Source organism: Urocitellus parryii, chromosome 10, assembly GCF_045843805.1.
Source record: "Urocitellus parryii isolate mUroPar1 chromosome 10, mUroPar1.hap1, whole genome shotgun sequence".
Taxonomy (NCBI): Eukaryota; Metazoa; Chordata; class Mammalia; order Rodentia; family Sciuridae; genus Urocitellus; species Urocitellus parryii.
Window position 1 is genome coordinate 134,318,519 of NC_135540.1, and position 14,388 is coordinate 134,332,906.

At 47.9% G+C, this 14,388-nt stretch overlaps 1 protein-coding gene across 2 annotated transcripts; it reads left to right on the forward strand.

Annotated features, from left to right (window-relative positions):
- Positions 1-4,893: 4,893 nt before the first annotated feature.
- LOC113193428 (fibroblast growth factor-binding protein 1-like) lies at positions 4,894-5,640 on the forward strand. Of its 2 annotated transcripts, XM_026404001.2 has the most exons (2): positions 4,894-5,427; positions 5,461-5,640. In XM_026404001.2, the coding sequence occupies exons 1-2, from the start codon at positions 4,894-4,896 to the stop codon at positions 5,638-5,640; spliced, it is 714 nt and encodes a 237-aa protein (XP_026259786.2). The 2 variants fall into 2 exon arrangements, with proteins under 2 accessions (XP_026259786.2, XP_026259776.2); XM_026403991.2 differs by having other exon boundaries at positions 4,894-5,640.
- The last annotated feature ends 8,748 nt before the right edge of the window (positions 5,641-14,388 follow it).

The following is a 14,388-nucleotide window of genomic DNA, read 5'->3' on the forward strand; positions in this document are numbered from 1 at the left end:
TGTGGTCTGGCTGCTTTCATTGGTTTACAATCTAGAAGACTGGCCTCCAAGGAAGCCATTGCTTTGGCCAAACATGGAAATGCCAAGACTCACTTCAATTCCAGTGGGCACCCACATGGAAAGGACACCCAAGTCCACATCCCAGGCTCTGAAGCTCACCACTGGGTATGATGTCACCTCAGATTTCCTTAACATGATGTGAAGACATCAGAGTGATGAGATAACGCCACCACAGCAGCCCTCTGATGGTGAAGGCTACACTGGCCAGGTGAAGAAGAAGCCAAGCCATATTCACCTTGGTATTCCTTCCGGTGCCTGCCTACTGCCCTGCACATACAGTAGCCATGGGACAATGGCTGAATCAATAGCAATCCATTTCCCTTGCCATGAAGCTGTCTCTGCAGCTGTGGACTCCTGGTAAATTATTCTCTGCCCCTTTGATTGGATATGATGTCCCCACCCATAGCACCCCAGGCTGCCCTCCAACATTCCAACCAACCCCTGTATTTTCATTTATAAACTTATTATTTTCACCTTGTCTGTCTTCTCTTTGAAGACAAGGACTGTCACTCTTGACTGCATTTTCAGCCATCCAGTAACTGAGAGGGTCTGGTCATAGCAGGTGCTTCATGAAGGTTCTTTGGACAAATGAAGGAATTAGCAAATAAAGGAATGACTAAGTAGCTCGTCTTAGAGTCCAGTCCTTTTCCTTATGGAACCAATCACGGTTCTATCTCCTGGGCCTCCCTGTCTTCTCCTAAACAGAACACTGATGTGTGGGTCCTTTGGCTCTGTGGGTTGATACACTTCTGTCTGGATGCCCATAGGAGACTTTTCAGAGATGTCTTCTGGGGTTTTTAGCTAAACCTTTTCACCCGTTTATGCAATGGAAGTAACGTGGTCAGATGTCAGGGTGCGTGGCGACCCCCAGTCTGACCACCCAGAAAGAGGGTACTCATCTTCTGACATTTCCAGATTTCCAGTGGGGCAATTGGCACTCATTGTAACACACATGGGCTTATTGAAAATTGAAAAGGGAGCCTCTCTAGAACCTTCTTCTGTCCCATGAGGTGGCCTAAAGGCAATTACACAATTGTGTGTGTGTGTGTGTTTGTGAGTTGTGTTCCATGTGTGCACAATAGCGTGTGCATAGACCTGTAGGCACACATGCCAGTGTGCAAGCACATGCATGTGAGGGCATCCGTGTGCACATACAGGAAGGGGTATGTGTGTGTGGTGAAAATTTTGTCCAAAGGGTCAGACCTCTTTAAAGGATACTTGCTGTTTAAGAATGATTTCCTTACAAACAAAGTTTCAAAAAATTCAGAAAGGGTGAAAAAGCTGATCAGTGTACATATTTATGGAGGTATTTCTGGGTAATATATTTGTGTTTTGAAAAATCATTCTTATAAAGGTAAATGAATTTTAATAGATTTTTATGATTTCATAACCAAAGCTATAATACCAATATTTTGCTGTATCTTAATTTTCTATAGAAGTAAAACTTCAGCACTGTGTCTCATTGAATTTGCTGAACAGGAAATTCCGAAAGCTCATGACTAATAAGCACTTTCAATTTGGAAGCAAACTCTCTAGGGTGAGTCTAAGATGAGTTTGTTTTTTTTTTTCCAAACTGATTAGATTTTACTGATATTTCTTTAGCCAATATCTCCATTTTCTCTAACAAGAGAAGTTTGGAATGCATAATATTTTACGAAATGAATTAATATTGCTTGAATGCAGCAACTCAGCATTTTCAGTCTGTTCACAAAGACACTTTTGAAGAAAGGATTGATTTTTGACAGCCTTCACTGGTGTTATTGCAGGGTTAGGACTCAGCTAAGAACCCCAGCACACCCACTCATATAATCCCTGGTGACTGCTCCAACAGGGCCAACCCTCTAGGTCAAGAAACTATATGTAGTAACAAGCCAGAGAGTAAAGTCAGCCTTGAACTTGAAATTGCATGCCAGTGACCACACCAGATGAGACACACATTCAGTTATCAGCTCCATTGGTGGTGGTAATCAATTGTGTTCATATCATTTAGACTCTCAAAAAAAAAGTTGCATTCATTATTTAAAACTCTCTGGTAAAGAGAACAACAAAACTCCAATCTAATTAAAAGACACAAAAGTTTAAAATGAAGAACATTTTCAAAATAATGCATAGGTGATAATATAATGTCTGTTTTCAAAGAACGCAGCTTAAGAAATTATTATGAACCCAAACTGTTCTGTGTCACTTGTTAATAGCTCAGCTCCAGTAATTAAAAAAAAAAATCAGTATGCAGTCCTAAATGAGGTGCTGAGATCATCCACAGGAGTTTAAGTCAAGTAGTTTGGATAAAGTCACACAGTTCACCGAAATCATTCCCCACCTCGGTCATTCTTGTGTAAAACTGTACTTCCAGCTGGATGGCCAGAGTGAGATCCCTCATGCAACCTGGAAAGGAATATTTTCAATAGGAATTCCAGTATTAAGGACTCCCTCTTAACCAGCCTCAGGGCCCACAGATTCCGCTGCCCACGCAGTAACTTCAGATGGCTCAGTGAAAACGACTGAGAAACCAAGAAGCTTCAGCCACTTCTGTCACTCATTCCCCAAGTATTTATTGAGACTGGCAGGTGGGAAGAGGACAGAATACAGACGCTGAGAGTCCTGGTTTAAATTTGGAACTCCCCCTTTCCTACCTCGGTGAACTTGAGCAAGCCCTTGGATATTTCCAAGAGCCACTGTCTCCTTCTGTAAAATGGGAAGAGGCATCCTTGGGTGGTGGTGAGGAGGAGCAGGAATGAGCTCTTAGGAATGGGCTCAGGGCTTCACAGCTGTAATGTAGTTACAGTTAATTTATTCCCTTGGGATATCATTGTTAGGTGCTTGCCTTATCAAGGAGGTTTGCAAGGCTGAGCTCTGCCTCTATCCTGGCTGCTGGGTGGAAGGGGAGAGGCCTGCAGGAAGCATGTCTAATGGCATACGTGTAACCCCCTGCTCACTGGATTCCACCCAGCACTTTCCCTGTAGGAACTGGCTCCATCTGAGGGGCGTGGCTGGGAGGAGTGTGAGCAAAGCTGCTCAAGTCTGAGTGCTGTAAAAACCCAGGCGTGGGCTCCTATAAATAGCCGACCCTACCTTGCACTGCGTCTCAGAGGACTGCCAGCCTGCCACCGCTCCCACACCGGGGTCGCCCTGGATCTGCATACTCAGAGCAAGGTAAGGGTCTGGCTCTCTTAAGACTTCACTATTGCCCCCAGTTCTCACCCCACATGAGGATCTGGCTTTTTTGAGTCCAGATGCCTTGATGGACAAGTAAGAGCCAAGTCCCAGGGCCCTGGGCAGCTTCATTGCTTTAGCCCAGACTCGGGTGATGGTCTCCCTATCATGACTTCAGTGGGTGGGCAAACCCCCAGGTGCAAATGAGATCATAGCTGTTTCCTGGGGCTTTCCCTTTTTCAAACAAAATTCAATACGTGAAAAAAGGAAAAAAAAAAGTGAAAAAAGGAAAAAAAAAAAAACAACCACAAAACAAATGATCTGAATAATCCTGTCAGTATGGCCAAACCAGACCGTTGAGAGTTTTCTGATTCCTCGCTAGTATTTTCTGAAGATCAGAGTGAAGGTGAAAGCGAGAAGTGACCAAGGAGGGGTGGGAGAAACCCAGTGAGATGTGGTCTGGCCGGCCCTACCAGCTTTGTCACCGCCGGCTTCACCTGCCTGAGCCCTAACTGTCACAGCTGTTACTGTGAGTGACAGACGAATAGCGATGGGGCCGGGTTCTTGTAGAGATTAAACAGGATGAGAATCAAATGCTAGAACAAAGCTCAGCACTTAGTGGGTGTCAGATAGACCTGGGATTCTTTGAGGTGTGGCTTTTTTTCTTTTCTTTTATTGTTCACCTGATAAAACCCATGGAGTTTAGTCCAGCATTCAAGGTCATTCTCTGGATCCAAGGAATTTTTTTTCAAAACACCTGGATTAAAGGTTTTGTGTCTGCCCAGCACTGTGCCACCACAGGGCTCCGGAAGCCAATGGGCACCACACTTGCCTTCAGATTGTGGTCTAAGCATTCGGCTTGAAGTCCATCCCTCTCCACCTGGGTTCACTCTGCCCTGTCATGTCCAATGACCTCCCACCTTCGTGCCTTTCCTGGGGATCCTCCTCCCTTCGGTAATATTCCCTCTACCCCAGAGCACCACCCAGCTCCAGGTGTCAAACCCTGAGCAGGTTCAGCCTCTGAGTCAACATCACGTTTTATGACATTTCTATGGCTCTTGCCACATCCTTTCTGATTTTGTGGTCATCTGTGTCTGTGCAGACTTGTGAGGTGGAAAGTCAGCACATTGGAACTAAGGAAGGGTTTGACTATTTCATTCAACACCTTGATTTCCAGGTAAAGGACCTGAGACCCAGAGTGGGAGAGTGACTTGTCCAAGACCAACTCCATGGTCAAGGCTATTTAAATCTCTCCAAGGGCAGGCTCTGAGCTCTTTAAGACACGAGGTTTTCTCAGTCAGTGTGGTGTGATCAACAGCTAGGATAGTGCATGACCCATTGTTGGTGCTCAATTAATGCTTGTTGAATGAGTGACTGAAGGGTGGGGCAAGTGCAGGAGTAACTGAGTGAGTGAGTGGGAGAGTTAGGGAGGCTCTGAGAGTGGTGAGGGATGAAGAATGGTAACATTTTGCCACTCAAAGGCTCAGGTCAAGTGGAAGTGGGAGCAGACAGGCTACTCATCTAGTGATTTCAGGAGCCAGACAGATTTCTGGTCTCCTCCTAAAGTGGGCAGACACGGATCAGGCTGCAAGGAGGCCAGCCTGCAATCCTGCACACTCAACTGCTGCCCAGCACTGAGTCCCTGCCTTTCATCCAACAGGTGCTTGCCCAGCTGAAGCCATGAAGATCCACAGCCTTGCCCTCCTCTCATTTCTCCTCCTGGCTGCTCAAGTGCTCTCAGCAAAGGTCAGAAATGGAACAAAGAACAGACGGGGCAGCATACCAGAAGGAGATCCATCAGTTCCTCTGGGCGAGGGCCAGAGTAAGCAGAGAAGCAGAACATCCAAGTCCATGACCAATGGCAAGTTTGCCACCAAAGACCAAGCTTCCTGCAGATGGTCAGTGACTGAGCAGGAGCTGGTCATCACCCTGAAAGTGGAGTGCACTCGAATGGACCAGGAGTTTTCTTGTGTCTTTGCCGGAAAGCCAACTAAATGCCTCAAGCTCAATAATGAGAAGGCCTATTGGAAACAAATTGTCCGGACGCTGCGCAAACAGAAGAACTTATGTGAGAACTCCAAGAGTGTCCTGAAGACCAGGGTGTGCAAAAAGCAGTTTCCAGAATCCAATCTCAAGTTGGTAAACTCCACTCTGTATGAGAACAAGAAGCCCAGAAAGGAGAAAACAGAGCTGTCCCCCAAGGAGCATATTGAGGTCACCAGCCCTTCCGCCCTGGAGCCAAATGAGGTCAAAGAGAACATCCAGTCCAGCCCAGCAGAGACTCAGACTGTGGCCGTCAAAGGTCCGGAGTGTATGGAGGACCCAGATGTGGTGAACCAGAGGAAGACTGCCCTGGAGTTCTGCGGGGACTCCTGGAGCTCCTTCTGCAACTTCTTCCTCACCATGTTTCAGAGCACAACATGTTAACGAGGTCAAAAGGGACAGTTGCATCCTAAGCGCCCACCCGCCCCTCCCCCATGGTGGAAAATTCTCCAAGTTTCCCACAAGATATGAACTTTTGTGTTATGGAGCACAGTTCAATATTTAAACAGTTTTTATACTTTTGTTTTTGTGTTCTGGAATTTGCTTTCTTTCCATTTCTTTGGTTGTGAGTCTCAAAGACTGTGTATATCACTGTATTTCCATGGTCCACAAGGCTGTGTGCATAGGAGCAGCAAAGACTTGCATTTGAACTGAGCGAACCTCAGTGAGATTTCAGTCTGAGGCATTTTCTGCCAAATTAACAAAGATAATAAAGATCTGGGTGTTCTCAGAAATACCTTCGGCCATTGTTTGGTTTCTAGGTCTCTGGTTCCAAACAAGTTTATGGCTCGTTATTAACAGACCTCCCTATATGAATGGAAAAAGACCTAATGATGACTTCCAGTTCCACCCATCCCAAGCCATCCCCTCACAAGACCCTGTCCAGGTTGCCTCTTTACAGTTTTATCCGATGGTCGGTGGTATTTAACGCTTTCTGAAATGCAATACCTAGGGTCTCATTTTCAGTGGGCATTGAGTAATGTGGCAAGGTCTCTCAGATGGTAAGAGGGGAGGTAGGACTGGAACCCAGGAGTTCTGGCAGCTAAACCACAGACTTGAAGACTCAAGCCAGAGCTGCCCGATCTCCCCCTTCCCACCATATGCAGAATTCTTCCTCATGTGGAACTTGTTTCTGGGTTGGGGGAGAAAGTCTTGGTTAAGCCTAGTGCCCTGTGTTGAGGACTATAATGGAAAAAGGAGAAGGCTGAGTGGGAAACCAGAGAGGAGAGATAGAAACTACTGGAAAATCTGGGGTTGAGTAGGGGGATACTAGGACTGGGTTTGGACAGAACTTCTTTGGGAATGAATTGGGGACAGAGTGGAGGCATTTTAGTCATCTGACAGCATGGATGACATCAAAAAGATATGAACATTCCAGAAGCTGGGAAAGCTGGGTGGTTGGAGTGGGATGGGATGCATGGAGGAGGTGGCTGTGCGCCATTTACACATTAGTAGGAAGGATCTGAAAGTGTGTTAGGAGTGAAGGAGAAAGCATAGACTTCCCCAACACCCTGTCACCATTCCACCAAGAGGGACAGGGAAGAGCCAGAGTTGGTTCAGAAACAAAAACAAAGGAAACCCTGCTCTTTAGCATCCTGTGATGGAGTGGGGAGGGAGGACAGGTGGCGGGCAAGCAGAGCCCCTTATAGTCACTACCCACCAGAGCACCCACAGAGAATGGCCTCACAAAGGCATTGACTGTCACCACCAACACCATGAATTTTAACGTGTGTCTCTCACCTGCTGCAGGTGGGGCTCTGCGCCACGCTCTTCCCTGCGTTAGGCATCCATCCATCCATCCGCTCGCTCACTCACTCACTCACCTGCTCATTCAACACGATTTATGAAGCTCAGACTCCCACCAGGCGAGGTGCTTGACATGTGCAAAGCACAAAAGATGGACGCTTTGCTCTCATGGAACTGGCTGTGGGGAGAGTGGGGATAGACTCATCATCCCCCAAGAGTTAGGAAAAGCACAGCAAGAGTGGGTGGAAGTGAAGGAGGACAGGAGATTTAGGTGGGCTGGTCAGAAGGGACCTCTCTGTAGGTGACTTTTGAGACTGGACCTAACTGGAAGACCTGAGCCACGTGACTCTCCAGGATAAGTGTATTTGAAACAGAGGAAGCTGTTAGAGCAAATGCCCTGAAATCACAATTAAATCCACTCATTCCCTCGTATAATATCTTCTATATGCTTGGAATTCTTCTAGAAGCAGAAAATCGTAGCAAAGAAAATAGAAAAAAAATTCATCTTCATGACATTTCCAGATGGCCAAGATGATGATGCCGTTGTCAGATGGAGCCCAAGGTCTGACCTGTGAACCTTGCCACCAACTCCGGGAGAGTTGAACTGGACCCCCAGCTTCCCTCCAAACCTTCTAGCCACCACAAGGAGAGCTATTTCCTTTTGAAGTGTTACATTTTCTCAGCTCCGGGGCTCTCTACTCAATTCCTACAGTTCAACCCACCCCTGATGGGAAAAGACTGTGAACTCTTCCAGGGGTCACTAAATAGTGACAGGCTGGTCTGGGTAGGTGTAACCTTGGAGAGCCAAACTGAAGTCTCTTAAAGATCCGTTCCAGCCCGTGAGGCTACTGGTTCTGTTCACTCATGGCTTGTAGCCATGGGCAGAACTGGGAGGAGTTCTGCCCTCTGGTATGGTAGAGTCAGCTGAACCTGGACTAGAGGTTGGCCTCTGTCATTAGCTAACCAGGAGGTGGGCCAATTAATTAACCCTCTAATCACAAATCAGCATATCAGGACAATGGGTTAATGAGACCCAAATTTAAGGGTGGCTGCAAGACACACTGGTTGATGTCTAAAGCAACTATTACTGCCCCATCTGTCGAGTGGCAGTGTTCAATACAAGTGACCACTTGAAGTCCCCAGCACTGGACTGTGGAGGGAGGTAAAGAATTTCCTAATAAAAACTCTAGGAGCTAACCCTTCCTTCCTTCCATCTTTCTTTCCTCCCTCTCTCTCTCTCTCTCTCTCTCTCTCTCTCTAATAAGTGGTGAGGAAGGACCATAACTATCTACCTACTATTGTCCTTACTCTATCATTTAATTCCCTCAGCAACCTTGTCTGGTAGGATTTCTCATCCTCATTTGCTAGATGAGGAAACTGAGGCTCCCAAAAGCCGTGAACTTGTCACGGTCGTGAAGCCATGGGTGGCCGCACCTACAAAGAGAAGCCCTGGTCTGGAGGCTCACAAACACTTTGTCCTCTGAAGCTCATGATTTTCTTCACCTGATGAGAGCAGAGTGACATATGTGACCTTAGACATGAGTCAAACTGAAAGTGAACAGATTCCATCAGTCTCTTCCACACACACATCCCCTTGAATGTCCCTACAAAGAGAAAGTTCCAGATCACTCCCATTTGTGTTTGGCCTTTTATCATAACCAGATTTTGAGTTTGAGGATATGTTTTAAAATCACATTTAAAAAAATAAATGAAGATGTCACAGTCTTTACAGCGTTTTTTGCTTGTTTGTTTGTTTTTTAAGAGGAGAAAGAGAGAGAGAAACGCAGGGTGGCGGGGGGAAGAAGAGAGGAGACCTTTCCAGTGGTTTCTACCAAACTTTCCACTACGTCTTTTCTCTACAAGAACCTCTTGAATGAGAAGTAAAGGTACAACTGTGTGTGTGTGTGTGTGTGTGTTCTTTGAGGTGGGAAGTTGTGGACAGGTAAGAGGTGCTCAAGGCCAGCATCTCTGCATTCCTAAGCCTTGCAGAGGGGGGACAGGAGAATGCCTCTCCTCCCTCACACACTCTCACTTCAGCAGAGGAGGGCCTCGGGCACCCCAGCTCCATGTGGCAACTCACAACCTCACTAGTGCTGACTTGAATCGCTGGAATCCAGAACATCTCACCTGGCCTCCTTCCCCCACCCCCTCCTAAACCGTCTTCAGCAGAACAAGCAAAAGATAACAAAGCATTCGGGGCTGACGGCTCACACACAGGGCAGGTTCAGCCCCGCTGCGTGCACTGGTCTTCACAATGTCTCATGCACCATGCTCAGCTGGAAATGTCCCCCTCCCAAATCCCAGGACACCACAAGCAGGAGAATGTTCATTAGGCTTCCTCCAGGTGAGGATCAGGATGGGGGCCGGGAGAAGACTCCCGACAGGCCGGCTTGGGACCTGGGAGTTTGGGTTGGGTCATCCAGGAGTCTTCAGAGAAGCTGAAGTGTGGATGAGGAAAGGCAACCGGAAACTCTCTTGTCCACAGGCACTTGGTGCCTGGCCTGGCCGGGGCCTGGGGCATTTCCCACAAACACTGGCTGAGCAAATAGAAGAGAAAAGAGAGATCAATGCAGGGGCAGAGGTTATGGGCTTCGGAGTAAAAACCGAAGGTGAGTTTCTAGTTGTACAACCTGGGGCAAGTCTGTTCATCTCAAGTTCCCTGGGTACAGCTTCGCAACACCTCGACCCACCTCCAGGGGGGGCTCCTCCAGGGCTGCTTCGTCCTCCTCCCGTCACCTCTTCACCTTGCGTGCCCTGGGCTGCCCCTCCACCTGCTCCTTGTCACTGCTGCACACTGGCCACTCCCACTTTTACATGTCCAGCCAGACCCCTCCCCTTACTATCAGCTGCTCACCAACACCCTAGACACTGCCTGGGCCAAACATGCCTCGGATCGCCCCTTAGGGCCCCGCTGCTCCCATGTTTCTCCCACGGCACGTCCTTCCAGTTGCTCGGGTTACCGTCCTTCAGAGGTCACATGTGACACGTCACAGCCTCTTTCCAGTTCACCTGCATGGCCTGCCATCCCCACCTGCAAACTACATTCCAGGACATGAGGTAGGGCTTTCTACCACCACGCCCAGCCCTGCCCCAACCTCTGCTGCCTGGACAGTAGCAATAGCATCTCCATGGGCCTCCCTGCCTCGGTCCTTGCCTCTTACAGTCTATTCTCTCTACCACAGTGGCCAGAGAAACCCCTTCCACTTTGATCACCTCCCCTCTCCGCTAGAAATCCTTCAATGGTTCATCACTTCACTCAGAGTAAACACTAAAGCAGTCTCACAAGGACTTCCAAAGCCACGCAACAGGATTAAAACAAGAGATTTGTTTCAGTGCAGACAGTCTTTGACCCCAATTTCTCCTCTAACAGTGTGATTGGGGTTACAGGGCTTACCTTTAATAAGAACCATTTCCTTATCTAGAAAGTAGCATTCAAAAAATTCTCCCTTACACAGAACTCTCCACTTGGAATACAGTTGGTCAAACTGTTAGTTGTTGTTATTATTCTTGGATGTCATGCTCTGCGAAGGGCACAGAGCTGCCTTTCTCTGGGCCCATGACAGAGGTAACAAGGTCTTCACCTCCTAACTTGCCTACATTTGGTTATATGGACCCTCTCTCTTCCTTGTTTCTATTCTGCTGATCTGATTAGAAAGATGGCTTTGATGTTAGGAAGATGGTTTGAAAAGATAAGAATTGAAGGAATTTGCCAAGGTCATGAAAGGGGCTGGGAGAGAGTGAGGGCCATAGGGCAGGACACTGGCCTTGAATGACAGGGGTCCAGGGCTGAGCCGGCTCTTCTCTGGGAATGGAAAACAAAGGGCTCTGGCTCACTTCTGAGGGCCTGGGCCAGCTCTGCCTAGGAGGCTCAGAGCTCCCACCAAACTCTTAGCATGTCCTCCAAATAAGTTATGAAAGTGGGCACAGCTGTGTAGTAGCAGACTGGTGGCATGGGACAAGAGCATGAGCTCCAGCAACAGAGGTGTGGATTTGAATCCTGGATCTGCCATACACTAGCTGTGTGACCCTGGGCACACTCCTCAACATCTCTGAGATTGAACAAGTATAACTGAGTGCTTGCTGCCTGCCAGCTACAGGAGACAATAATAGAATAATAGCCAGTGTTTGCCGAGCGGGTCCTGCAGGCCAGCACCTGGTAATGCACACCTGTCACCTCATTTAATCCTCAAATCTCCCCCACCATAAAGAAGCTGAAGCCGAGAAAGTTAAGGATCTTGTCCAAGGTCACCAGTAAGTGCCAGAGAGGAAGTCGGGTCCTAGCACTGTGGCCCAGGGCCTGTGCCCTGCACACTACTGCACTTCCAAGAGGTTGGGAGCTACAGCATGATGGTGGGATGGGGCTGCAAGCCATGCGGTGTAACCAGGTGACCTTGAAGGAGAGGGGAGCAGCCATCAGAAGGTCAGAGAAGGAATCTCCAACAGGCCATTACAGAGCTGAACATTCAGTGGGAGGGGGTTTGAGAAAACCAAGAGTTAGGATGAGGGGCCCAAGCGGAGCTAAATGGGCTCTTGCAACAGATCTACTCTTTTTTTTTTTTTTAAGAGAGAGAGAGAGAGAGAGAGAGAGAGAGAGAGAGAGAGAATTTTTCTTTTAATATTTACTTTTTGGTTTTCAGCGGACACAACATCTTTGTTTGTATATGGTGCTGAGGATTGAACCTGGGCTGCACGCATGCCAGGCAAGTGCGCTACCGCTTGAGCCACATCCCCAGCCCCAGATCTACTCTTGAGATGCCCCATGAACCCACTCACCCACTAACTGTGTGGGTTGATTAATCTATATATGAAGACAGAGCCCTAGTCTCCTCTTAAAGGTCCCCCTGTCCCTCCTCTTCACATCTCATCATAGGAATTAAATTGCAACATGAGTTTGGAGGGGACCAACCAAATAGCATACTCTAAATGCAAACCAGTGAGCTTGTCTGGTACTTGACCACAGAAAGGTCATTGAAGACAGTTTTGACTAAAACAAATTTTTACAAATATAGGCACTGCCTCCTGACCCTGGCTACCATGTACACTGTGACTCTGTGGAGACACTCGCTACCAGGTACCGTCAGAACTGGCTTCCAAAGTTAAGCAATGGCCCCCACTAACATCAACCAAGATGGAAGATGTTCCACCCATAGGAGGGTCCCTAGAGCACATAGGGTCCCCCTAGTGAGAAGGTGCCACCTCCTTCTGCACCCACTTCTACTAGCACAGGGCTCCGGGGTCACCTTTCCTGGAACTGGCATGAGATTTGCTCTAGGCCAAGTACCTACAGCCCCAGGGCAGTCTGGGGTAAGGCCAGAACAGGTGACCCAGGACGCAGGTGCATCAATGTGGCTGGAAAAGCTTGAGGCCAAACCCTTGAACTTGGGGAAACCAGGCCACCTGAGGACGGGGGAGGGTACTCATCTTTCCAGAGCTGAAGGAGACGCGTGGGCAGCAGAGGACACATGGTCATAGCCGGCCTTTGTCAGGTGCTTCCTGCATGCAAGGGGCAATGGTGCCCAATCCTGGCTGCAGGTCAGAATCATCTGGGGAGCTTTAGAAAATGCCAGTGCCCAGTGCACACCCAGAGCTGTCCTAGTGGAACCCTGGGGGTGGACAGCTCAGTGACTCTTAAAGCACCAGTGACAGCAGGCAGCCATGGCTGAGGTCCACTGCCAGGCACTGTCCCAGGGCTTCCCCTGCATCCTCTCGTTGCACACCACAACCACCCTATCATCAAGTCTGCCCTACAGATAAGGAGCAGGCAGGCATCAAGAGGCATCAAGAGTCCAGTGCAAAGGCACCACCAAGGCAGACGCTAGCTGACAGAGAACATCCAGGAGGGGACAAGGCCAGGACACCACGGGTGTGTGAAGTGTTCTTGCACAGCCGTGTCTCCCTCTGTCAATCATACCCTCACTCTGAAGGCTTGGGCACGGCTAATCATGGCATCAGAAAAGTGTCGAAGGTTCTCTGGCCACCTGTCTCCCTTGGCACTTCCCTTCCCTCCGTCCCCAGCCTGTGCCCATTTTCTCCTTACCCCTGCCTGGCACAATTCAAAAGATAAATGACTTTGCCAAAAAGAAGCTAAGGTGGGAACCTCTGTCTACCTATGCTCACCTGCAACCAGGGTGGGGGTCCATATAAAACAACACATCAAAAGAAGGCAGAAAGGGATGGGAAAGAACATGCTATTTATTTTTTAGATTTTGAAAGTCACTTAGGTACATAATAGAGCAAAAACCAACCAGAAAGCACAAGCTAGTGGAAGGAAGAGAGGGCATAACCCCGTCCACTGAAAGACTGCATTGGTCAGACTCCAGTGCACCCCTCAGATCTTCTGTAGGTTAGATAAAAATTTATAATCAGATTAGAATATCACAAACTTTTGTAATATTTTTCACTTAAAACATCACACACACACACACACACACACACACACACCTACAAGCATCTTGCACCTGTAGATATACTTGCTTCTACAATATCTCCCGAAGTCTGAATTGTGTTCAGTATGTGGATGTATCCTCAAAAACGATATAACCTCAATTGTCCCACAGTTGGAAGATGAAATCATGGCAAATTGTTTATTATAAATAATGCCATCAAAAAGCAATCCTTAAAGAGAACTGTTTTGTTTAGCAATCAGGAATTTTTTTTTTCTTCTTTAGGATAAATTACTAGAAGATAGACTGAAATGAAATGTCCAAGAGTTTGTTTATGGAAAACATATTTAGTATTGAAAATGTCAAACATTCCTAAGAGAGGCATGTAATGAATGTCTAAGAATCTGCCCCAGCTCAAACAACTCCTTGTGTCCCATCTCACCGCCTCTCTATACCTTCCCTTTACCCCACCGGCTGGATGGTGCTGAAGCAAACCCCAGACATCAGATCATTTCATTCATTCATAAATATTTCAACACGTATCCCTCAGATAAGGCAAGAGCACGCTCATTTTGAAGCTCTTGGTACACACTGCCACTCTGCCTGCCAGGAGATTTTGCAAGAGTTTCCATTCCCACCGTGGGGATGAGAATGGGCCCTTTTCTCCCAGCTCACACTGCTCAAGATTTATCAGTTCGGGGTGCAGTTCAGTCAGGGAAAGCTGAAGCAGAAAGCTCACCGGGGTGATCAAGAACGGGCAGCCAGGGATGGGGACGTAGCCAGTGGAGGAGTGTAGTCCAGCCAGCACAAGCTCCTGGGCCCCAGTCCCAGAACTGCAAAGCCGAAGAAAACAGAAAGCAAAGGAACCAGTTACAAAGATAACAGAAAAGTTAAAAGGGCAACGAGGCCCAGAACAGCAATCCAACAGCCCAAAGCTGCACTCAAGCAGCCCGAGGGCTGGGGAGACAAGGGGAGGAGGAGGGGTAACTGGTAGTCAGGGGCC